The following is a 26,906-nucleotide window of genomic DNA, read 5'->3' as shown; positions in this document are numbered from 1 at the left end:
CATCTATTAAATGGCAAGTCTCCTTGGGTTGCAAAGAGGACTGAATGTATTTAAAGTATTTGCAAATCTAAAACAGTCTTCAGATAAAGGAAACCAATAATAGCCAGGTAGTATCAAATGGGACTTCCCAGGTGGCACTAGTGGTAAAGAACCTGCCTGTCAATGTGGAAGACGTGAGAGACGTGGGTTCGATCCCTGGGGTGGGAAGATCCCCTGAAGAAGGAAATGGCAACCCACTCCAGTATGCTTGCTGGAGAATCCCATGGACGGAGGAGCACAGCTCATGGGGTCACAGAGTCCAACACAGCTGAAGAGATTTAGCTCCTGTGGACTAGGCACACGCATGCTCCAGGTGTTTGGAGAAGGGGAATCACATGGAGTCAATAGGGAGTTTATGCAAGTTTTCTGGAAAGGTCAGAATTTGAGCTCATTCCAGAGTGACAGCCTAAGAAATATTGCCATGTGATTGGATATATCGAGATCTGCCTAGCACCTGGTCCTCCGCATGACTGTGTCTTCAAACAGTGCTGGTTACATAGATGAGCAGATAGGAATAGTGTGCTGTTTAGATAAGTCAGAGTTTCCACCGGGTTATAACGGTTTTAGATGGAGACTCTTGCTAATGTCTGGACAAAAATCACCCTTGGGGCATCCATTTAGTAGAGTGAAGGGCATATTACTTTATCCTGCAAATTTTAGTATTTTCCTCCCCTCAATCAAGTAGTTTCCTTTCTCTCTTACTATTATCCCAATAGAGCTAAGAAAATTTACCTGAAAACTTAGAAAAATACTGCTAACCCAAATAAGCAGAAAGAAACACGATCTTTTGAAGTTATATTCAATATTGACTATAAATAAAGGAGTCACTTAGAAAATTTTCAATCTTGATACATTTTTTCCTTAATTAGAAACACCCTTACCTACTAAGGTATTAAATATCCTTTCCTCTAGCACAAATCCTTACATTGCCTCAGCCAACATTTGATACTCCGTCGTTTTCCCTCCAATCTTATCAAACGATTTTTAGCTTAAGATTTCTTTTACAACAGAGAAGAGCCGACTTGAATGTCATGTGTTCATACATTAAGGGGACAAAGTTCTTCGTTGCTTTGTTGAGTGGAACGTTTCAATGAATCGTTTGCGTCCACTGGGAGCAGCTGTGGTCTCCATTTCCTCTAGAAGACGGGGAGCCACGAGCTGCTTTTAGCCACAGTTCAGGAAAACGCCGGCACACATTACTCCAACCCAGGGCCAGCCGCCTCTTCGGGAGAGGACGTCGGCGGCCGGCGCCTCGCCTGATCGCTCCAGTCTCCCCAGCAGCCGAGGGACTAGACACATGCGCACGATCGGTCTCTTTGTGTGCACCGGGATGGGCTCGATTTTACACTTCTTAACGGGGCGCAGACTGGGCACGCGAGCGTGTGCGGCAGGAATCAAATCGCACTGTAAACACGGACCTCGAAATAAACAATTGTCTCGCCCCCACCTCCTTCGCCTATCTTCCCGGGGAGCATACCCCCCCCCCACCTCCGCCCTGGGGTCACCGGGGTGCGGTCCGGGGCGTGGAGAGCCAGAGCCCGGGGAAGAACCCCGCGACCGGGGAGAGCGCAGCGGGCCCCGGCTGCCGGGGAGGGAGCGGGGCGGCGGGAGGAGCGCGGCGCCGGAGCCGCGAGTGATGGAGCGCGTCTGGCGAGCGTCTCCGGGCCCCGCCGCCGCGCGGGCCGCGGGGAGGGAGGCGCGCGGGCGAGTCGGCCCGCCCCCCCGGCCCGCCCCTCCCCGGCGCGGGTGCGCTCCGGCCGGCGCCGCGCCGCCGAGGGAGCCGCCGGCCCGAGGGTGCTGGCCGGGGGCGGCGGCGGCGGCGCGCGGCGGGGGCGGAGGTGAGGACCGGGACGCGGAGGGCGCGCGCGGCTCGCAGCGCCGGGCCGCCTTCGCTCCCCGCCCGCGGTCGCCCCGCCACCCCGCCCGCGTCCCCGGCGGCGGGAGCTCGGGGGCGGCCGGCTGCATGCGAGACCTGCGCGGACCCCGCGGCGGACGGCGGCGGCTCTCGACCCGGGGAAGCCGAGCGCGCCAACCATGGCCTCCAACTTTAACGACATAGTCAAGCAGGGCTACGTGAAAATCCGCAGCAGGAAGCTGGGGGTGAGTCGCCCGCGCGGCTTTCTTGTCCCCGGCGCCCGTTTGGCGCGGCTGGCGGTGGGGGGCGGGGAGAGGTGACCCACGCGGGGACGGAGGCGGACAGGGACCCGGCTCCCCGGCGCACGGCCCGCTTGTTGCTCGGCCGCGCTGGGGGCCCGCACCTGCCTCGGGGTGGAGGGCGGGGGGTCTCGGAGATGGGGCTCGGGCGCCAGGAGCCCCCGGATCCGCATCCTCCCTTGCGCGGCGCTGGTTCAGACCCAGACTGAGAAGTCGCCTAGGCGAAAGGATGATCAGTTCCGAGATGGATGCGCCCCGGAGAGGGGGTTACATTCAGAGCATCCACAGGGCTCTGATCTCGGGAAGTGTGCGCCTTCGGGGTACAACCGCTCGGTGTGCAGGGCGTGGACACACGCTCCTGTGAGTGTGTATCCAAAATCGTCACCGTTTCCCAGTCCCCGCTGCCCCAGCCCATTTCCAATTTCTTTTTCGATGCCCGGGTAGCGCCGCGCGTCTCTGCGGGGCGAGCTGGCGAGTTTTGCGGTTGCCGGCGGGCAGGCTCCCCGGCTCGGGGTGCGCCCGGACAGGTGGACCTGCGCCTGGGTATGCGCGCCAGGCGAGTGCTCACGGTCGCTGACCCGGGAGCCTCGGCGGCCGAAAAGTTTCTGGAGACCCGCTCACCGTCTTTTGAAAGATGATCTGCCCGATTTGAGAGAGAGACAGTGTAGACCCTTGAGGGCTGTAAAAACTTCACTAATGACCGGAGGAGGAGGTAAGAGGAACGCGTAGACGGTGGTAGAGGACCCGGGATGTGGACTGGAGGGAGCCGGAGGGGGGGGGGGGTCACCCGGGCGGAGCACTGCCCCTACTAGGCGGACGTCGGGGTGTGGGTGCGGAGCGGCAGGGTCGGAGCGCGGGGCGGGGGCCCCCTCGGGGAGGCGCAACGTGGAGTTGAGTCCTGACACCCACCGGGCCGGGCCGGGCCGGTCCAGGGCGCGAGGGACGCTCCATGTGCGGAGGCCAGGGTGCCGATTTTCCCGATTCCCTGGATGTCTCTCTGCCTCACTCTTCTCTGAGTTCCATTTCTGCGGAGCTCCGGGATGTTGGGGCCACGCGGCCTTGACCGAGAACATTCCCTGCTTTCTCTGCTGAAGAGATGAGCCCTCTTAACTTGGAGAGGGAGGGAAGGAAGGAGACTTCTTTTCTCATTTAAAGGGAAGGAAGGAGGGGAAATAAAGGAAAAGAAAAAAGAAGGAGAAGATAAATGCTAGATATTTAATATATCGTTGGAAAACTAAGGACGGGCAGAGTCCCCAAAAGAAGGATCACCCGCACCCAGGAGCCGCTGCGTGGCCAGTTGGTGGGGGCAGGTGCCCGGGGCCGGAGGAAGGGGCCGGGCTGACTTGCCTGTGGGTGCTGCCCCTGCTGGCTTCACTTTCGAGATGCGGACGGTACCCCCAAGGACACACGGGACCCCTTCTCGAGCCCCAGCAGATTCGTCCAAGTGGGGAGCACAGATCTGGGTGACGACCCTCCCCCGCAGCCTGGCGCCCCACTAGGCCAGGTTTCGGGGCTCCTCTGGGTAGAGGAACGCGTTCTTTCCCGGAGAGGGAAGCAAGAACGCCCCGGGAAAAGCTGCGCGCGGCCGGGACACGGTGCTTCCATCTGTGGCCCCCAGAGCCATCAGCCGAAACGCGAGATGTGGAGCTAGAGCGTGGGGGTGGGCCGGACGAGAAGGGTTTCAGGAACTTGACCTTTGACGCCCTTTGCTCTCCCACAGGGTGCCTGCTCGGCACTCTGGCTCCTCTCCTTGAAATTTCCATTGTGTCTGACACCTCATACGCTATAAGCTGGTGGGTGATTTCAGCCCCGCGGGGAGACGGGCATCTGGTTGAACAGTTACCCTGTATGTGAAAATCAGAATAAGGAGCAGAACGCTGAGAAATCACCTCCTTGCGCACTTGGCCTTGGAGTCTGTAGGATTCCTCCCCCGTCAGAGCTTTCCAGGATTTCCTACAATTAAAACCGAATTTGCTACTTAATTATAAGATAGGATCCAGGGGAAGGGTATTGAATCCTTCTTGGGTAACTACGACATTTGCAGCCTTTGAAATGTCCTCTTGGTTCACCAGACAGTTTCCCCCCTAAAGATGGGTGCCAATGTTCATTTCCTTTCCAAAGCCTCTGTTTCCACACTCACTGTGTAGAACTATGCCTGTGTAAAGGAACCAGAAAACAGTAAAAGCATGTTTATGTTCATTGGGCTTGCTTTTGTGTTCCATTTCTGCTTGAGAAATATGAATTTCATAGGTTGGTGTTGAAACAGTTTTGTCTGCTTTTAATAGTAAATCAAAATATTAAGCTACATTAGCTTTGACTGTTTTGGAAAATATTATTTACTTAAACTTTAGAAACTTTTCTATTCAGAATATGGTAGTATTCAAAAGAGGGAGTTCAAATGACAGAACTTCACACACGTGATTCTGTAAAGCTTAGTAAGTTTTAAATGTGTCCCTTAAGATAGTTAAAACACTAAGTAAATATTGTGTGCCTTAAAAATGAAAACGTATAGTCATACCCCAAAATCAGAGATATAGGAATTATCTAAGCATTCATTTTCATAGTTAATAATACATATTCCTAATTTTATGGACTCAGAACTATGAACTTTTGTAAGCAAAATATTTTTAACTCAGTGGATACATAATAGTTCTTTTATGGGTTAAGTTTCAAAATAGAAATCTAATTAAATATGCACAGATATTTGATTTACTATGGATAGAAGCCATGCTTTCAGGAAATAAGTTATATAGTATTCTAAGGGGAGGGAGAAGGGCTAGGTATGAGGCCAATCATATCAGAGATAAAAAGGATGACATGAAAATATATTTTGAGATAAAATGTTTAATATGCCCTTTACTCCTCACAAGTTAGTGCTTATGGTTATGCTGAATGAGGGCAGAAAAGCACTTCCTGCCCTCTACCCTGTGGGGCAACTTTTCCAGAGGTGCTTCCGGGTCAGTGTTTGAAAGGGCCCCTGCCATGTGTCTTTTAATAGAAACTAGAGTCTGACTCCACTGAAGTGACTTAGCAGCAGCAGCAGCAGTGCTACCTGTTGTGGATGGTTCTTCAGCCAAATAGTTGGATGAAGTGGTAAATGTTAAACACTTTTTTGCTTTGAAATTTGTCTACACTCAATCAGTTTTTCTTCCATTTAGGAAAATAATTTTGAGGAAAAAAACAGAATCATTTTCCTGAATTTTACTTTTGTCCTTTAAAAATATTCTTGTTAAATTATTGCATCTTTAAAGGTGTTCAATTATTAAAAATACAATGACATGACTCATAAAGAATCATTTCTTTAAATTCTGTATTATTTTTCATTGTAATACGTTACTGTTTCTATATTTTCATTTTGCAGGATTTAAAAGCGTTTACAATAGTTGAGTTCTTCTCACCATCTTATCTGTTGCATGATTAATGTTATAATTCACAGGATACCATGGTGGCCAGTGTTTTCTTTTTAAAGAAAAGAGTACTTAAAAGCTGTAATAAAAATAAAGCAAACGCATGTTGGTCAGTATTGTTTATTTCTTAGCCTTGATTATCTGTTTTTCTTCTAACCTCTAATGGGTTAAGTTTAATCAACAAGGCATATATTACAAAATACCCCAGCTATTCTTGGTTTGCAGATAGAACACAATCACTGAAACTTAGTCACTTTATACTTAGCTTATTGACTCTAAAAATATAGCAGCAGTAAATGCAGCATAGTGAATGACATCACATCATTACCATCACTGTCATCAGTACACAAGTTCCAGACTGCAAATAGGCTACTGTGATTCTGAAACTTGACTGTCTCTAGGCTCTCATGCCATTGTTCTCAAGGAATTTTATTCAAATACATCAACGTGCATATTCACAGGCAGGAGTTCACAGATAGTATTTTATGCAGCTTTTTTCTAGTTCTTAGTACTCAGGTGAGAGGTTGGCGTGGTATGTGTGGGTATTGAAGCAGTGTCTCAGGATAGGGTGGTATTACACGTTCAACAAATGGTTAAATAATTATGCAGCATCTACTGTTTGTCAGCTTGTGTACACTGGTTATGTGTGTATGAATACTCCAGAGTCAGGTTGTATTAAGTCAGGGTTATTATCAACTGTAAGTGGAGCTTCCCAGGTGGCGCTAGTGGTGAAGAACCCACCTGCCAATGCAGGAGACGTATAGTGATGTGGGTTTGATCCCTGGGTAGGGAAGATTCCCTTGAGGAGGGCATGGCAACTCATTCCAGTATTCTTGCCTGGAGAACCCCGTGGATAGAGGAGGCTGGTGGGCTACAGTTCATAGGGTCGCAGAGAGTTGAACCCGACTGAAGTGATTTAGTACAGCACAGCATCTTCTATATCACCACTACTCATGGTGTATTAGGTCAGGAATACAGCAAGCCCCCTACGTAAGAATGAGGTCCATTCCGATAGTGCTGATGAGTCCAGTTTGTTCCAAAGTCCAACAGAGTTAGCCTTGTTACCCAGCTAATATAATCGGCTATATACTACTGTATGGTGATAGGTTTGTAATACTTTTCACACAAATAATACCTAAAGAACACACAAAAGAGAAAACATTTTTAGCCTTACAGTACAGTACCTTGAAAAGTACAGTAGTACAGTACAACAGTTGGCAAACAGGGGCACACTGGCGTCTTTGAAAGTTTGCAACTTGAGGTTCATATGTAGGAGACTTATGGTAATCACTGTGTCCCCACCCAGCTATAGAGGAAGCAGGTGAAAGTAGAGCACACTTCTGGAGTATCTGATGAGCAGAAGCTTGATGAGCTCATCATCTGTTGAGGGTTTTCTCTTCTGCATGGTCTCCATTTGTTCTAACAACTGATCATAGATTCGTCTGTCCCTTGCCCTCTTTCCCTCCTGGATTAAAACCTCAAGACACCCCCATTCCTGTCTGATGATTACTTGTCTGCTTCTTGCAAACTCTTCTGAGTTTTCCTGTCCTTTTATAAACAGCTTTTACCTGATGATGGAAGGGAGTATGTTTTCATGAGACATGCTTTCTGAAAATGTGTCCCTTTATAGAATCTCCCTCATTAATACAAATAGGAACCTTTGTGTGTGCATTTGCATATTTTTGGTCCCTAGAGCATATAAAGGAGAAGGCAATGGCAACCCACTCCAGTACTCTTGCCTGGAAAACCCCTTGGATGCAGGAGCCTGGTGGGCTGCTGTCTATGGGGTCGCACAGAGTCGGACATGACTGAAGCAACATAGCAGCAGCAGAGCATTAAAAAAAATTTCTGGATTCCCAAATCTCTAGAAAGTGTTTTGTGAAAAGAGATTACGTTGTGTATGAAATGCATTAGGAGTTTGCCAATAATTCAGTTCAGTTCAGTTCAGTCGCTCAGGCGTGTCCGACTCTTTGCGACCCCATGAGTCACAGCACATCAGGCCTTCCTGTCCATCATCAACTCCCGAAGTTCACCCAAACTCATCTCCATCGAGTTGGTGATGCCATCCAGCCATCGCATCCTCTGTCGTCCCCTTCTCCTCCTGCCCCCAATCCCTCCCAGCTTGTCTTTTCCAATGAGTCAACTCTTCACATGCGGTGGCCAAAGTATTGGAGTTTCAGCTTCAGCATCAGTCCTTCCAATGAACAGCCAGGACTGATCTCCTTTAGGATGGACTGGTTTGATCTCCTTACAGTCCAAGGGACTCTCAAGAGTCTTCTCCAACACCACAGTTCAAAAGCATCAATTCTTCAGCACTCAGCTTTCTTTATAGTCCAACTCTCACATCCATACATGACTACTGCAAAAACTATAGCCTTGACTAGACGGACCTTTGTTGGCAAAATAATATCTCTGCTTTAATATGCTGTCTAGGTTGGTCATAACTTTCCTTCCAAGGAGTAGGCATCTTTTAATTTCATGGCTGCAATCACCATCTGCAGTGATTTTGGAGCCCCCAAAATAAAGTCTGATACTGTTTCCACTGTTTCCCCATCTATTTCCCAGGAAGTGATGGGACCAGATGCCATGATCTTAGTTTTGATATAATAAATATATTTAACATAAGATACAGGCAAAATAATTTTGACCATTCAAAAGTTTGAAAGTACTTTCAGGATCATTACCACAGGTATGAGTTCTCAATCTAAGGATTTAAGATGTGGAAGTTGTATTCAGTTCAGTTCAGTTCAGTTCAGTTCAGTCACTCAGTCGTGTCCGACTCTTTGGGACCCCATGAATCGCAGCACGCCAGGCCTCCCTGTACACCACCAACACCCAAGGTTCACTCAAACTCACATCCGTTGAGTCGGTGATGCCATCCAGCCATCTCATCCTCTGTCGTCCCCTTCTCCTCCGGCTCCCAATCCCTCCCAGCATCAGAGTCTTTTCCAAAGAGGCAACTCTTCACATGAGATGGCCAAAGATTGGAGTTTCAGCTTTAGCATCATTCCTTTTAAAGAACACCCAGGGCTGATCTCCTTTAGAATGGACAGGTTGGATCTCCTTGCAGTCCAAGGGACTCTCAAGAGTCTTCTTCAACACCACAGTTCAAAAGCATCAGTTCTTTGAGGCTCAGCTTTCTTCACAGTCCAACTCTCACATCCATACATGACCATTGGAAAAACCATAGCCTTGACTAGATGGACCTTTGTTGGCAAAGTAATGTCTCTGCTTTTCAATATGCTATCTAGGTTGGTCATAACTTTTCTTCCAAGGAGTAAGTGTCTTTTAATTTCACGGCTGCAGTCACCATCTGCAGTGACTTTGGAGCCCAAAAGAATACAGTCTGACACTGTTTCCACTGTTTCCCCATCTATTTCCCATGAAGTGATGGGACCGGATGCCATGATCTTTGTTTTCTGAATGTTGAGCTTTAAGCCAACTTTTTCACTCTCCTCTTTCACTTTAATCAAGAGGCTTTTTAGATCCTCTTCACTTTCTGCCATAAGGGTGGTTTCATCTGCATATCTGAGGTTATTGGTATTTCTCCAGGCAATCTTGATTCCACCTCGTGCTTCTTCCAGTCCAGCATTTCTCATGATGTACTCTGCATATGAGTTAAATAATCAAGGTGACAATATACAGCCTTCAGTTCAGTTCAGTCACTTAGTCATGTCCGACTCTTTGGGACCCCATGAATCGCAGCATGCCAGACCTCCCTGTTCATCACCAACTCCCGGAGTTCACCCAGACTCGCGTCCATCGAGTCAGTGATGCCATCCAGCCATCTCATCCTCGGTCGTCCCCTTTTCATCCTGCCCCCAATCCCTCCCAGCATCAGAGTCTTTTCCAATGAGTCAACTCTTCACATGAGGTGGTCAAAGTACTGGAGTTTCAGCTTTAGTATCATTCCTTCCAAAGAAATCCCAGGGTTGATCTCCTTTAGAATGGACAGGCTGGATCTCCTTGCAGTCAAAGGAACTCTCAAGAGTCTTCTTCAACACCACAGTTCAAAAGCATCAATTCTTTGGCACTCAGCCTTCTTCACAGTCCAACTCTCACATACATACATGACTACTGGAAAAACCATAGCCTTGACTAGACGGACCTTAGTCGGCAAAGTAATGTCTCTGCTTTTGAATATGCTATCTAGGTTGGTCATAACTTTTCTTCCAAGGAGTAAGCATCTTTTAATTTCATGGCTGCAGTCACCATCCGCAGTGATTTTGGAGCCCCCCAAAATAAAGTCTGACACTGTTTCCACTGTTTCCCCATCTATTTCCCATGGAGTGATGGGACCGGATGTCATGATCTTCATTTTCTGAATGTTGAGCTTTAAGCCAACTTTTTCACTCTCCTCTTTTACTTTAATCAAGAGGCTTTTTAGTTCGTCTTCACTTTCTGCCATAAGGGCGGTATCATCTGCATATCTGAGGTTATTGATATTTCTCCCGGCAATCTTGATTCCAGCTTGTGTTTCTTCCAGTCCAGCATTTCTCATGATGTACTCTGCATATAAGTTAAATAAGCATGGTGACAATATACAGCCTTGACGTACTCCTTTTCCTATTTGGAACCAGTCTGTTGTTCCATGTCCAGTTCTAACTGTTGCTTCCCGACCTGCATACACATTTCTCAAGAGGCAGGTCAGGTGGTCTGGTATTGCCATCTCTTTCAGAATTTTCCACAGTTTATTGTGATCCACACTTGGATACCTTTAAATCCTTACTCATTTCTGAATACTGTGTATGCTAAGCATTTTGCCTTCTGAAGTGGATCTGTTATATACATGATGATTTATTATTTATCTCTTTCTCATTAAATATGGATTTAGAATGTATAAAATTCCAATTATTTTAGCTCTACATTTTTTGTTGGAGTTTAATTGCTTTACATTGTTGAGTTATTGTTTGCTATACAATGAAGTGAGTCAGCTATATGTATGCATATATCTCCTTCCTCTTAGACCTCCCTTGCCCCCAGTTCTACCCATCTAGGTCATCACAGAACACAGAGCTGAACTCTCTGTGCTAAATTCAGGTTTTTATGTTATGTATATGTTTAATGTTAGGTGTATATGCCACTTATTTCTCCATCTGTCTACAAGTCTCACTTCTTCTTAGAATTTTGTAGTAGAAAATGGTCTTGTATACCATCTATTCAGTTTCTCTGTATTAATTGGTTTGCAGCCATATGTTTGTGGATATGACATTTTAGCTATCCCAAGAAACTCTATTATCTGCATTAGTGAGATTTTTTTTCCTTTTTAAAACATTCCTACCTATGCATATCGGCATGACTAAGTTTTGTTTTTTTGTTTGTTTGCTTTTGCATTTTCAAACCTTAAAGCCAGAAAGCAAAGAAAATAAAAGTAAGCCTACCTGTAAAAACCAAACCAAAACATTTTGCTGGATTTTGATATGAAATGATTATTCCCATGCAATACCTGGGGGAAGTCATTAAATCAGGGGTGAGATATGAGAGTTCATATCTCAGCTTTTGTCTTGATAGGTTTATACATGACTGCTGGCAAGGTGAACTTTAGAAGATGGCGTCCCCTCAGATAACAAAGATTATGCTCAGCACTCAGGGAGATCTTCCAGATGACCAAAATGAATTGTACGTAGGGTAACCAAAGGGTGGTCACTATCTCTATAAGCTTTACATTCCCAGTTTCCTCAAGAGTATTTCAGAGGTGCTCTGTAAAGGTTGACATTGTGGATGAGTATAAAATAATGTAAAAAAAAAGTTTAATCTGAAGTTATGTATTTGAAATAGTGGCCATTGTTTTGAAGTATTTTTATTCTAACTTGTTGTTCCAGCTAGATCATAATAAGCCATTTGAATTAGAGAAGGAAATGGCAACCACTCCAGTATTTTTGCCTGGAAAATTTCCATGGACAGAGAAGCCTGGCAGGCTATAGTCCATGGGGTCGCCCAGAGTCGGACATGACTGAGTGACTGAGCACACAAACTAATTACGTTGATCAGATCACAGTATATGCATATGAAGTCATTATGATGGACACCTTAAGCTTATACAGTGTTTCATGCCAATTATATCTCAGTAAAGCTAGAAAAACTGCTAGGTAGTAAGAGAATCTTTGCCACAATAAGGAGTCTCTATACTGATATTTCTCTAGCCCACTTTAAATGGCCATGATTTCATTTCCATTGTACCATCTAAAACCCAGATGATCTCTCCTTTTAAGAAAACAAAACAAATTTCAAAAACTGACAGTGTTCTGGTAGAATTTAAAATGCTTTACAAATATTTAAATCTGTTTATTTTATCATTACCTTTATTTATGAAAAATGGTCTTTTATTTAAGGTGGTTATATAAAAGCTTATGTTTGAATTAACCTAATGGAAAGTGAGTTTATTTAAAGAAAAACACAACTAAAAAATAATACACATTTACTGGGATCTGGCAAATCAAGGGGTGATACAGTTATTCAGCAAGAAGCTGCCCAATGTCTTTAACATCAGACAGCACTGAAATATACTGTGAACGCTATCTAAGAGGCTGGGATCAGTTATTTGTTTATTTTTGTAGCCAGCTGCTTTTAAGTGGCAGGAATTGAACCATGCATACTTAAGTGATGTTCCTTTTCTTTTCTTAGTTTCCTTATTTTTTAAAATTGCCTATATGCCAGTCTCAGTTATATTTGTAACTGTTTAAATATATGATGTATTACATGTGTAAACATGTATAGTTATTTTTCTCTTGATTTTTTTGTAAATATAAATACATTTTCTGACCATTCATTAACCTTTAAAATATGCATGTGTACATGTCTGCTGCTGCTGCTAAGTCACTTCAGTCGACCCACATCTATGCGACCCCATAGATGGCAGCGCACCAGGCTCCCCCGTCCCTGGGATTCTCTAGGCAAGAGCACTGGAGTGGGGTGCCATTTCCTTCTCCAATGCATGAAAGTGAAAAGTGAAAGTGAAGTCACTCAGTCGTGTCCGACTCTTAGTGACCCCATGGACTGCAGCCTACCAGGCTCCTGTGTCCATGGGATTTCCCAGGCAAGAGTACTGGAGTGGGTCGCCAGTGCCTTGTCCAGTGTACATGTCTACGAATGTACATATTGACACATACTTAAATACATGCATATATATAATTTATGTTATATATTAAGTAGAATATGTATATATTTCCAAACATGTTGTTAACCCTCGTTAGTTAGTGATGAATTGTTATCTTCCCTAACTATGTAAAGGCACCTAGCCCTACTCCAGGAGAATAAAATGTTCATAAAATGTCTTATATTCATTATATAAATTGTTACATCTTCACATTATACTTTTATTTGGAAAAATGTTTGGTATTAGTTTAAAATTGAATTTTAATGTATGTTTTAAAAATTACAACTTTTAAAGGGTGGCAGCCAGTAAGAGAAAATTCTATATCTCTGTCTATATAAGTCTAGTAAAACTTTTCACATGTTATTCAAGAAAAAGAATGAAAAAATACTTTTGACATATTTGAACTTGCCTGAAAAGCTATGCCTTTCATTTAACTTACTAGGAAAAAGGAATTATATCTCTCTGAGTGCTTTAAAGACCCTTGGGACTGTGCTGTAGAAAGGACCCATGTTATTTTACTGATGCTTTTGTCGACTTCATTACACTTTGGAATCTTTAAGTATTAGCTTTGTAACTGTGAACCACCAGGGAAGTCCCCAAAAGTGTTAGTTGCTTAGTCGTGTCCAGCTCTTTGTGACCCCATGGACTATAGCTCCTCTGTCCATGGGATTCTCCAGGCAAGAATGGATAGCCATTCCCTTCCTCCAGGGGACCTTCCTCACCCAGGGATTGAATCCAGGTCTCCCGCATTGCAGACAGATTCTTTACCATCTGAACCACCAGTTCAGTTCAGTCGCTCAGTCGTGCCTGACTCTTTGTGACCCCATGGACTGCAGCACACCAGGCTTCCCTTTCCATCACCCATTCCCAGAGCTTATGCAAACTCATGTCCATTGAGTCTGTGATGCCATCCAACCATTTCATCCTCTGTCGTCCCCTTCTCCTCCTGCCCTCAATCTTTCCCAGCATCAGGGTCTTTTCCAATGAGTCGGTTCTTTGCATCAGGTGGCCAAAGTATTGGAGTTTCAACTTCAGCATCAGTCCTTCCAATGAATATTCAGGACTGATTTCCTGTAGGATGAACTGGTTGGATCTTCTTGCTGTCTAAGGAATTCTCAAGAGTCTTCTCCAATACCACAGTTCAAAAGCATCCATTCTTCAGCACTCAGCTTTCTTTATAGTCCAACTCTCACATCCATACATGACTACTGGAAAAACCATAGCTTTGACTAGATGGACCTTTCAGGGGAGCCTTAAATAAAAGTACATCCAGTCACAAATCATGATGTATAACTTTAAGGTACCAAATTTATGAATAAGTATGAAATGTACTCTTCTGTACATTTAGAACATAGCAACTGTTTACACCTCCAAAGGCTACTTAACACACATACTGTTGCACCCTGATACTTTGCCGAAATCTGTACATTACTTAGCCCTTAACCAAAAAAATGGTTCTCAGTACTTGTGAGGGACTGTATATTGCCGTTCCCAAGATGAGTATGGAACATTGAAGTAAAGGACCAGACTAAAGGGGCTTGCACTATGCTGAGGGTCTGGGAGGTCACTAATGTGTTTACAAGAAAGGTTAAATGTTTATTCTCAAATTAGCAATATCCACGAATCTTGGGTGTATAAAAGGATTGCAGTCAAGTATGACTTTTGGCAAGGAGACCAAATGGGGTGCTGATAATTCTAGTGGCTAGCTCTGAGAATCACTGATGTATTTGTTTTTTTCTCCTCAGCACGGAGAAGAACCAGTTCTTCAACCTATTATTGTTTGCATTGAGAAGTCAGCTATCAGGCATCCTGTTACCTTTTGGATTGGTCTTTTTTCTTCTGGCCACTTGTAACTTCCCCTTTTCCTGGTTTTCAGGGGGTTTGCTATGAAATGCGGAGGTGCAGTGTTTTTTCTGTTCATTATTTGGGGGTGTATAGTGCTGCTTATTCCATGGCTTGATATTTTCCTGCAGCTCTGAAAGACGATCTACCATTACTCTTTCACACATTAATTCTGTCTGTTCTTTCTCCTCGCAAGTTAAATCATTTGTACCACATGTCCTGTGCCTTTTGGTTTTTTTCCTTCTTTTGCCATAGTTTTGTGTCTCAGAGGTTCAAGATAGAGGTTTACTACCGACAGTCCTTCCAGTTCACTATTGTCTATTCAACTGTGAATACAGTGCTTTTTACCTTGTTCTCTCGCCTGCTCTTCCTGATTTGAGGTAATAAAATATTAAATCAATGTTTTCTCATCTGAATCAGCCAGTGTCAGCTTTGATCACAACTAGCAGCAACTAAGACACCCAGCAAATAAGACAGCATTATTGGAAGTGATGAAATTAAATTTGAAAATATACTTACATCCAATATATGCTAAATATATTCTAAAGTAACTAATTTTTAGAGCATTGATGATTAAGTAATTGTCCTTAGGAATATGTAGATGCTAGAATTCATTTTCTGCTGTAGTCACTCCTAGCGAGGACATTTAGAGCATATTTAGTGAATTACTCTGCTCATCCATGGAGAAGTTTAGGAGCTTCAATGGAAGCATACATTTAGACCATATAATGAAGAAAAAAAGATTTTCTAATATACCCAACAAATTTTTGACAAAGATACAAAAACAATTTGATGAAGAAAGGATATCTTTCAAACAAATGTGCTGGGAAACTTTGGACATCCATAGGCAAAATAAATGAATCTCAACATAAACCTCACACCTTATAGCTCAAAATAGATTAGTGATTTAAGTGTAAAAAGTAAAAGTATGAAATTTGTAACAAAACATAAAAGAAAATATTTGGGAACTAGGACTAGGCAAAGAGTTGACCCAAAAATGTGACCCTTAAAAGGAAAACTTGATAAATTAACTTCATTAAAATGAAAACTTTTGCTTTATGAAAGAGGCTGTTAAGAGAATTTTAAAAAGCTATGGGGGGAGGAATTATTTACAAACCACATGTCTCTAACAGATAACGAGAATAAAAAACTCTTAAAACTCTAAGTTAAAATTTAAAAACAACAATTCAGTTAGGAAATGGGCAAAAAACATGAACTGATACTTCACAAAAGTTGATAAACACATGAACAGATGTCAACATCATTAGCCATTCAGTTCAGTTCAGTCGCTCAGTCGTGTCCATCTGTTTGCGACCCCATGAATTGCAGCACGCCAGGCGTCCCTGTCCATCACCAACTCCCAGAGTTCACTCAGACTCACGGCCATCGAGTCAGTGATGCCATCCAGCCATCTCATCCTCTGTCCTCCCCTTTTCCTCCTGCCCCCAATCCCTTCCAGCATCAGAGTCTTTTCCAATGAGTCAACTCTTCGCGTGAGGTGGCCAAAGTACTGGAGTTTCAGCTTTAGCATCATTCCTTCCAAAAGAAATCCCAGGGCTGATCTCCTTTAGAATGGACAGGTTGGATCTCCTTGTAGTCCAAGGGACCTTCAAGAGTCTTCTGCAACACCACAGTTCAAAAGCATCAATTCTTCGGCGCTCAGCTTTCTTCACAGTCCAACTCTCACATCCATACATGACCACTGGAAAAACCATAGCCTTGACTAGATGGACCTTTGTTGGCAAAGTAATGCCTCTGCTTTTTAATATGCTGTCTAGGTTGGTCATAACTGTCCTTCCAAGGAGTAAGCGTCCATTAGTGACATGCAAATTAAAAACATCATGAGTTATCAGTAAATACCTATTGGAAAGGCTAAAATGAAAAACAGTGACACCGCCAAATACTGACAGGATACAGAAAACCTGAATCACTCATACACTGCTCTTGGGAAGGTGATTTGGTTCAGACACTCTTGAAAATAATGTGGCAGTTTCTTAAACTATGCAGTGGCCATACGGCCATCAGCAGTACCATCAGTAATCTATCCCAGGGAAATGAAGACTTTTGTTCCCATGAAAACCATACAAATGTTCACAGCAGCTTTATTTTAAATATCCCCAAACTGAAAACAAGCCAGATATCCATCATAGGATAAATGGTTAAACTGTAGGACATCCTCATCATGTAATACTACTCAGCAGTAAAAATGATTAAACTCTTGTTACCCCCTAAAGGTGAATCTTGAGAGAATTATATTGAGTGAAAAAAAAAAAATCCCCAAAGGTAATATGCTATGTGATTTCATTTGTATAACATCCACATGTCTTCTTCGGAAATATCTATTTAAGTCTTCTGCCCATTTGTAATACTGTTGTTAAGGTTTTATTTTGGATATTAACCCCTTATCAGATAAATGATTGGCAAATATTTTCTCTTATTTCATAGGTTGCCTTTTTATTTTGTTGATGGTTTCTTTTGCTGTGCAGAAGCTTACTTAGTTTGAAGTAGACGTCTTCTCTCTTTGATTTGTGAAAAATACAAATGTTGGTTATTTTGCAGTTGCAAGTGAGTGTTCTCTGTGAAGGAGGCTTAGATGAGCTAGGTTTGCCCACAGAACTCCTTAATTACTAGGAGGCAAGCAGCTTGAATACTCCATTGACTGTGGAAGCAAACAGCAATGAAAACTTCTCTGCCTTTGCTTCTGAATTCGAAGTGAGCCACCTTGTCCAAATTTTAGAAAAATGCCATTACTTAGAGGAAGATAAAGGTCAGCAACAATTTCAATGGAATTTCTTTTTATATCTCCAGTAAGAGACCACTTGGCTACATTCCCATCCAAAAGTGCCATTAGCTATTTTGATTCCCAAGATATTACCTCATTGCAGCTCCTTTTTAAACGATAATAAAACTGCCCAGAATATAAAGTAAATGAAGTCCCAAATAAAGCATCTAGGAACAGTTTCAGTTGTTATGCTATCTGATGACAAGTTAATTTCAGTAGCTGGATAAGACATGAAGGGGGAACCGTAAGAGTACTTTTGAAAAATAGTATGACACCTGAAGCATATCGGATTCAGAATCAGTGGTGAAGGAAATAATCATTTTTCTATGTAATTAGAATCTATAACCTATTTGGTACATTTTTCAATTAAAAATATCATGATTGTTTTTAAATATTAACTAAGGCTATATTAATATGAAATATATCAAGATAAAGCAGTAAAAAGAAGGAAAAGAAAAATTTGCATCAATGCCTGCAAGTCAGGGGACCATTACATCTACTACTGTGGGCAGAAATCCCTTAGAAGAAGTAGACTGGCCCTCATAGTCAGTAGAAGAATCTGAAAGGCAATCTCAAAAATGACATGATCTCTGTTTCTAAGGCAAACCATTCAACATCACAGTAATCCCAGTCTGTGCCACAGCCACTAATGGTGAAGAAGACGAAGTCTAGCAGTTCTATGAAGACCTCCAAGACCGTCTAGTGCTAACACCAAAAAAAAAAAAAGATGTCCTTTTCATCATAGGGGACTAGCATGCTAAAGGAGGAAGGATGGGGTCACAGAGCCAGACACGACTTAGCGACTGAACAACCTGCAGGTCTAGTAGTGGTCTCTGCTCTGCAGGGTTCTGAGATGAGTAAGACCCAATGTCAATACATCTTTGTTAAATTTTTAGATAAGTTTATTCAGAACTGCACTACCAGGGTTTTGACTGACACAAAAGTAGTATTGGCACTGCTGTCTTGAAGGCACTTTGTAATTTTCCTGTTTGTAATTAGCCTTAGGAATATCAACTGGATTGCAATACAAAGGCTGTAGTAGGGAATATATCAGCTAGCATATGCCTTACATCTTACCTAAAAGATGTTACCCCGTGCTTCATTTTTCTGTAATATTTTTTAACTTCATCTAAAGGCCCTTTCTGAAAATTCTTTGAGAAAGCACTAAAATTTAGCTTCTCCAAAAACACACCACATAACAACAAAACCCCCCAAAGTGCATTTGTGTTTTGGAGAGAATGTTTTGTTTAAAGGCTACCAATATTAAAAAAAAAAGCAGTTATATAATATCCCTTGTATTTCTTATATTGTGTTGTATTATATGTTTCAGTTGCTATTTTGACTATACTTTATGTGTATATTGATTTTTAATATTGGTTGTGAAATTTCAAATAGTTATATGAGTTAGAACCTTGTGATAACTTTTTGAGCAAGAGGAATTTTCCATTAAGAATCATACCAACAACTTGTATTGTTACAGCATTTTACATTTTGAAACATACTTTTCTGTATGGTCCCCCTTTAAAATAGCTCATTCTTCACCAGGGAGATTAGATACCATCTTTATTTTCTACAGGAAGATTTTAAGTGAGGTAAGATAAAATACCATGTGTCCAAAAGTGTCATTCTTTTATAGTCATTTCTAGTTTCTTCTAAGAATACCAGCTAACCACTGCACACATTTTGATGACAATGCATTTCACTCTCACCCCAGTAGAGGCTCCCCTCTGATGTGGCATCCTTGATTAGGACATGGCATGTGTTTTTCTTGGGCTTCCCTGGTGGCTCAGTGGTAGAGAATCCACCTGCCAGTGCCAGAGACACAGAAAGATTCCCTGGGGGAGGAAATGGCAACCCACTCCAGTATTCTTGCCTGGGAAACGCCTTGGACAGAGGGAACTGGCAGGCTGCAGTACACTAGGATAACAAAGAGTCAGAACACGGCTGAACGAACGATACTTTTTCTTTATGACCTGTACAAATTATGAAACTCCTATTTTGTGTAAATTTCCTCCCAATGTAGATGACAGCCATTCAATGTCTCTGTTCTAATACTTTGTCTCTACTGAGTCTGAATTCCTAATCTCAAAGGTAGTGTCTCCAGTGGGTCCTCAGATCTCATTACCACTTTCCTTGAGCTGCATGTAATCTTCCAGCCCTGAAATTTTGTTGTGTGCTTCACTTTAAATGTGTTTGAGAATTGTGAAATTTTCACCCTTGTCTTTATTTTTAAGTGCTTCCCTGGTAGCTCAGCTGGTAAAGAATCTGCCCGCAATGCAGGAGACTTGGGTTCAATCCCTGGGTTGGGAAGATCCCCAGGAGAAGGGAATGGCTACCTACTCCAGTATTCTGGCCTGGAGAATTCCATGGACTGTATACTCCATGGGGTCCACAGAGTCGGACATGACTGAGCAACTTTCACACTGTTTATTGTTAAACATGAAAACCATCATAAAAAATAGCCCTATATGTAAAAGCATAATTCTGAAATAGGTCTTGTTCCATTTCCTTGATTTTCGCTTTTCTGACATGTCACTTTATGACTTAGATGAAACCGATGGATCCCCCTCTTCTAGCAATGATTACATTCTTTTGGTCCCTGAAACAACTCTCCACAAAACTCTGCTTGAGGAAATCTCAGTATTTCAGGTTATTCACAAGATTTAAGCCTCAATTTAAGAGTTCCAGGCTTCGAGCATTAGCACAGGGTCATGGAGAGGAGAGCTCTGGAAAGACCTTTTGTTGAGTCTGATGACTTTCCAACTCTGTATCTCATCTGTAAATTGATTGTCACATGCCAAAGACTATTCTATAGGGTTACTGTTAGCTGTAAATAAGATAAACTACTCAAAGTTGCAGGTACGCAATAGACCACACACTATTTCATCTATTGACATTAATGTTTCTAAATAATAAGCACTGACTTGACTTGCCACAGTGAAGAAATATCATCCTTTTTTGGAGTATTTAATACATTTCACCTCTTTGGAACAGGACTTCTTTCTTTGCTTTCGGTGACACACTTCACTGGATTTTTTATTTGATACACAGTGGGAACGTGGCAGAGTTTTAATCCAGGGCAATTACTTGATGAAAGGTGTTTTAGACATTTTAGTCTGGCAAAATGATGCATGCGGATTGATGTGAGTCAAGGCGTGGTAACCAGAGTGAAGGTTGCCAGGGTGATCACGCCTTGGCTGCCCCTGCATTGGGCTGCCATGCTTCCCTTCCTGGAGTGCTGAGCCTCCTGGACTTTGATGACTAGTTCTTCTCTGTCGTTCAATGTTTTGTTTTTTTCCCAACTGTCCGATTTGTTTCAGCTAATAGAAGCACAGGTAGTATCACCTAGAAAGCCCTCCACTTCTGGACTTGCCATTACATATACCTTACCGATTTTCAGCCATAAGCACACCTGATCTTGCTGTCTGCTGTCACCTGATACCTGCTGTCACATCCGTGTGGAAGGCGAGGTCGCCCTGAACTGGTACCTCCCTCTGCCTTTTCGGCCCCATCTTCAGCTTTCACTGGCTTCTGCTCCTCCTCCCAGCCTCCCAGCACTCACCATTGTAAGACTTCTCTCAATCATGTTTCTTTTTTTTTTTTTCAGTTTTAAACTTTTTTTTAATCATCCATGCAAAGTATGTAAACTAATTTTCAAGGGGAAATCATCTGTTTCTTAAACTCAACCTATTCTTAGGATCCTTATTTATTCCTGAGTGCTACAGTTTTGGGCTTCCCAGGTGGCACTAGTGGTAAAGAACCCGCCTGCCAATGCAGGAGACATGAGAGATATGGGTTTGATCCCTGAGTCGGGAAGATATCCTGGAGGAGGAAACAGCAACCCACTCCAGTGTTCTTGCCTGGAGAATCCCACAGACAGAGGAGTCTAGTGGGCTACAGTTCACAGGGTCTCAAAAAGTCAGAAATGACCGAAACAGTTTAGCATGCAGTACGGTTTTATTCCTATTTCTCAAAAAATTTATCTAAAGTAGATATTTTAAACTTTAATCTCATTTCCAATCTCCAGATTGGCATGCCCAAATTTTTATGAAAATTTTCCTGCTTTTATTACCCATACTGCACCCCCAATGCAATGAGTCTACATAGAACATACTGTATTTTTTCCTCAAACCAGCCACTTTGTCATATAGAAACATGTATAAGTAGATATTTCTGTTAACACTGTCAGTCTTTTCAGAATGACTCAGTTTCAGATCTCAGAGATGATGATGGCTCTTCCGTTTCTCTGAGTCACTGCAGACAACCAAATGCCATATCTTACTGGTGCTGACCGGGGATGTCCGTCCTCTGTGGTCTCTTTCCAGTTGAAATTCTGCTTTTTTAACTTCAGGCTTAAATGTTGGTGAGATTTTCCAGTGGTTCTTTTTACTACCAGCTCAATTTTCCTTGTACTTCTGCCAGATTAATTTTCCTAAATTTCAGTCTGAAACATATAATTCCCCCCTCTTAAATTTTCCCAGGGTTCTCATTACCTAGAGTAATAATTAAACTAAAACTTATAATTCAAAGCTATTGACAATATCTACTATTGTTTCATTTAGTTTTTTTAATGAATGTTTCAAACATACTGGAAGCTACATGGAATCATACTATAAACCAACACATGCAGACTACCCATATTTTACCAATCTAATCCTGTATTTTTTTTTGTTTCAAATTTTTTAAGATAGAAAAAACGCTGAGAGTTGCAGACCTGTTTGAACCTCTTGCTTTTGACACACTGAACAACTGTATTCAATATTTATCCACATTACTACTTGCTGCTGCTGCTGCTAAGTCGCTTCAGCCATGTCCGACTCGGCGTGACCCCATAGATGGCAGCCCACCAGGCTCCCCTGTCCCTGAGATTCTCCAGGCAAGAACACTGGAGTGGGTTGCCATTTCCTTCTCCAATGCATGAAGGTAAAAAGTGAAAATGAAGTCGCTCAGTCGTGTCCGACTCCTAGCGACCCCATGGACTGCAGCCCACCAAGCTCCTCTGTCCATGGGATTTTCCAGGCAAGAGTACTGGAGTAGGGTGCCATTGCCTTCTCCATAGATCTAGTTTATTTCGTTGGTTGTATTGTCCTGTATTATATACATAAACTATACTTCCTCTGTTAATGCACATCACTGAGGTTTTGCTGTTTTTGCTATTATAAACCATACTTCAACAAATACACTTATATAATTCTTCCTGATCCCATATATCCAAGTTTCTCCAAGGAGTGTGGTTCGAAGTAGAATTGCAGTTTTTAAAATTTTCAGTTTGCTCACTAATAATTGTTCCAGTTGTTGCAATGAAATGAGAGAACTTATTATATTACATCCTCAGAAGTAATAGCTATTGCCATATTACTTTAAATTATTAAAAATTCAAGCAGAGTGTATATAACTGTCTTAAAAATAATATTTTGCCATATTTACTTCAGTTTTTTAATAGTAGAAATAAAATGGGTCAATTTGAGGCCACTTTTGTATCCCAACATGGGCTTCCTTTGTGGCTCAGCTGGTAAAGAATCCGCCTACCATGCGGGAGACCTGGGTTCAGTCCCTGGGTTGGGAAGATCCCTTGGAGAAGGGAAAGGCTACCCACTCCAGTATTCTGGCCTGGAGGATTCCATGGACTGTATAGTCCATAGGGTCGCAGAGTCAGACATGACTGAGCGACTTTCACTTTGTATCCCAACACAGTAACTTCAGAAGTACACTTAAGTTTATAATGCTATATACATAGTATTTCTACATTTATTACATTTTGAAATTTATTTGAATAATACTCACTATTGCTTTGCATAGTTTCAGCTTTGCATGATTAGAATCATATACTCTGTAACTTCCTGAAAAATATTTGTCTTTGCTCAAGATTGTTTTTGAGATTTTAGCAATTTTGATGGAGTTCCTGTTTATTCAGTTTTACTTCTGTGCACTGTCCCTTGGTATAAATATCACACAATTTGTATTTCCTAGTACAATTGTGAAAATTTTTATTATTATTATTATTGGTGTACAGTTGCTTTACAATGTTGTGCAAGTTTCTGATGTACAACCAGCTATATGTACACATATATTGCCTCCTTCTTGAGCCTCTTCTCCACTCCCCCAACCCCACCCCTCTAGGTCATCACGGGGCACTGAGCTGAGCTCCCTGTGCTCGGCAGCAGCTTCCCACTGGCTGTCTGTTTCACACATGGTAGTGTATGCATGTCAGTCTTAATCTCCCAGTTCACCCCACCCTTCCCTTGACTTCCACACATCCACTCTCTATATCTGTGTCTCTATTCCTGCTTCAGAACTAGGTTCATCTGTACCATTTTTCTAGATTCCACATACGTGCATTAATATATGATACTTATTTTTCTCTTACTGACTTAACTTCGCTCTGTATGACACACTCTAGGTTCATCCACGGAGAAGGCAACGGCACCCCACTCCAGTATTCTTGCCTGGAAAATCCCATGGATGGAGGAGCCTGGTAGGCTGCAGTCCATGGGTTCGCTGAGGGTCGGACACGACTGAGCAACTTCACTTTCACTTTTCACGTTCATGCATTGGAGAAGGGAATGGCAACCCACTCCAGTGTTCTTGCCTGGAGAATCCCAGGGATGGGGGAGCCTGGTGGGCTGCCTCTATGGGGTCGCACAGAGTCGGACACGACTGAAGTGACTTAACAGCAGCAGCAGGTTCATCCACATCTCTGCAAATGACCTAATTTCATTTCTTGTTATGGCCGAGTAATATTCCATTGTTTATCTGTACCAGATCTTTATCAATTCATTTTTTTTCTAGGTTATATACTTAGAGGCAGATTTTCTGGGCTTGTGTATGCTCAGTCGCTCAGTGGTGTCTGACTTTTTGAAACTCCATAGACTGTAGGTGACCAGGTTCCTCTGTTCGTGGAATTTTCTAGGCAAGAATACTAGAAGTGAAGTGAAGTCGCTCAGTCGTATCCAACTCTTTGCGACCCCATAGACTGCAGCCTGCCAGGCTCCTCTGTCCATGGGATTTTCCAGGCAATAGTACTGGAGTGGATTGCCATTTCCTTCTCCATTTCTGGGCATAGATCGACACAAATTAGATTTTGCCAAATTATTCCCAGATGATCCATCCAGATATATTCTCTCCTGAGTTTGATATCCTCTGCCCTGCCTCCTCACCAACACTGGGTATTTTCAGATGAGACTTTTTCTTCCCATGGGGAAGTGGATGTGTGAAAGTTATATATTCTCTACAGTTTGAACATGTTTTCGTATGTTTGTTGATCAGTTGATGTTCCTGGTTTATGAACTATCTCTTCAGTCCCGCTGCCCATTTTTCTATGTGATGTTTTTTTCTTAATGGTTCACAAGGGTTCTCATTGTATTTTGAACACTATTCAAATGCAGTTAATAAACTTTATAATTATCTTGTCTCACATTATGACTTGCCTTTAAATTTGCTTATAGTCTCTTGTGTCTTCCTGATATTTTAAATTTTAATGAAATCAAATATACTTTCTTTATGGCTTATGCTTTTTGTATCTTATTTAAGAATTTACTCCACATGGTAATATAAAACTGCTATTTTTATATTTTCGTCAGTTGTTTTCATGCATTTAAGCATGTATACATTTCGATCTTTAATCAATCTGCAGTTAATCCTCATTTTAGGCTTTACATTGGTAATCTATTGCTTTCCATATGGTAAGCCAATTTTTTTCACCTTCATTTATTAAATATTCTTATCCATGAGCTTGTTAAACAGGTCCAATTTTTCATGTCTGCATATATTTCCAACATTTTGTTGTATTTACTCTTAATGCACTTGAAAGGTTTTGCTGCTGCTTTGAATGAAATCTTTTTAAATGACTTTTTCTAAGTGGTTGATACTGACTTGGAGGAAAACTATTGTTATTGTGTATCTTGGATCTAATTGAATATTGAATGGGTTGAGGTCTTGCTCTGTGCAGACACTGTGTAGGTGCCTAGGACACATCAAAGCAAAGAGCACGAATCTTGCCTTCAAGGAGCACATTTAATAAGGGAGTCAAAATGAAACACACAGTTGCCATGGAGAGTCACATGCACCTTTTGCAAGGGAAGATGGTGAAGAAGATAGGAGGGGATTTTGCTACCGAGAACCCAGAAGGTCCCAAGTAGAGGTGACTGAGTTAGTTCTGATGAATGGGAGGGCTCATCAAGTGGGTGTGGAGGAAGGATTGGGTGAATAATGGAGTAACCTGGGCAGGACAAAGGTCATGGAATATCTGAGTGTGTGAACCACGAGTGACCCAGCACCACTTGTGTGTAAAGTGTTCTGGAGTGGGGATTTTAGAAGATATTTAAAGTTATAATAAGTTACGACTGTGTGTGTATTCATTGATTTTTCAGAAGAGGAGTTTTAAGCAGGCGAGTCATACAATAATTGTGCATTTGAGGTGTGAGTTGGTATGATCAGTATTGGAAGTGGGGATGTTATATAGAAATCAAGCCAAAAAATGCAAGAAAGAGCCAGGATAGGCAGCAAAAATAAGAGAAGAGCATTGCTGTCATGGTGCCTTTTGTGTGTTAGAAAATGGGTGGGTTTTCCCACCTCCGGCCTCTTGATTGTATACACTTTGTATGTAACATTCGTCCTGCTCTCACGGTCATGGCTTGTCACAGTGCTACCTGTCCTTGAGACAATTTAACTTTTTTTAAAATATATTTTAAAAGTGTGTTGTTTATTTCTGTTGCTGTGTGTGGGGTTTCTCTAGCTGTGGTGCGTGGAGGCCCCGCTTCATTTCAGTGCATGGGCTCTGAAGCCTGGGCTCAGTAGTTGTGGCATGTGCCCCTAGCTACTGCAAGGCATGTGGGGTCCTCCTGAACCACGGATAGCAGCTGTGTCCCTTGCATTTGCAGGCAAATTCCTAACCCTTGACCACCGGGGAAGTCCTAAGACCATTTAAAAAGTCACTGCATTTGCAAAGCCTTTTCCATCATTTCTAAACAACATGTGGTTTTCCCTCTCTTTGTTTTCAATTGTTTATAGTGCTTTGCTCTTATTTTTTTATATTCCTTTTTCCTGCTTTTCAATTTATTTGCTCATGAAATTAGTTTACAATTATCCCACAATTATGCTTATTCTGTAAGATTTTTAAAATGTAAGAAAATTTGAGTTTATTTTACAGTATTTTATTCATTAAATCATCATTAATGCAATTTCTTATTTTTAAGCAAGAATTTTTAAAATGGCATCCTTTAACCATCTGTAATCAGATACAGAATGATTCTGAATTAAAATATTGAAGAACTGTTTCTGAATTAAAATATACGAAATCACATAAAGTATTCAAGTCAAGGGGACAATCAGAAAATTAAGCTATACTAATAGACGGTTCAGCTGGTAAAGAACCCGCCTGCAATGTGGGAGATCTGGGTTCAGTCCCTGGGTTGGGAAGATCCCCTGAAGAAGGGAAAGGTTACCTGCTCCAGTATTCTGACCTGGAGAATTACATGAACTATAGTCCATGGGGTCGCAAAGAGTCAGACAGGACTGAGTGACTTTCACTTACTTACTTACTAGCTATATACTTGATTTTCTGATTGTGTCCTCCTTGATTGTATTT

General features: G+C 42.3%; 1 protein-coding gene across 1 annotated transcript in view; it reads left to right on the top strand.

Annotated features, from left to right (window-relative positions):
- The first annotated feature begins 2,033 nt into the window (after positions 1 to 2,033).
- Positions 2,034 to 26,906, top strand: part of DOK6 (docking protein 6) — a 412,619-nt gene continuing 387,746 nt past the window's right edge. Inside the window, exon 1 of the mRNA XM_027961047.3 lies at positions 2,034 to 2,139. Coding sequence (XP_027816848.1) covers positions 2,074 to 2,139 — 66 coding nt within the window. The 5' untranslated portion in view covers positions 2,034 to 2,073. The remainder of the gene's footprint in view (positions 2,140 to 26,906) is intronic.

The sequence above is a fragment of the Ovis aries genome, chromosome 23, assembly GCF_016772045.2.
Source record: "Ovis aries strain OAR_USU_Benz2616 breed Rambouillet chromosome 23, ARS-UI_Ramb_v3.0, whole genome shotgun sequence".
In the NCBI taxonomy this organism is placed as follows: domain Eukaryota; kingdom Metazoa; phylum Chordata; class Mammalia; order Artiodactyla; family Bovidae; genus Ovis; species Ovis aries.
This window is presented reverse-complemented; position numbering and strand designations above follow the sequence as displayed.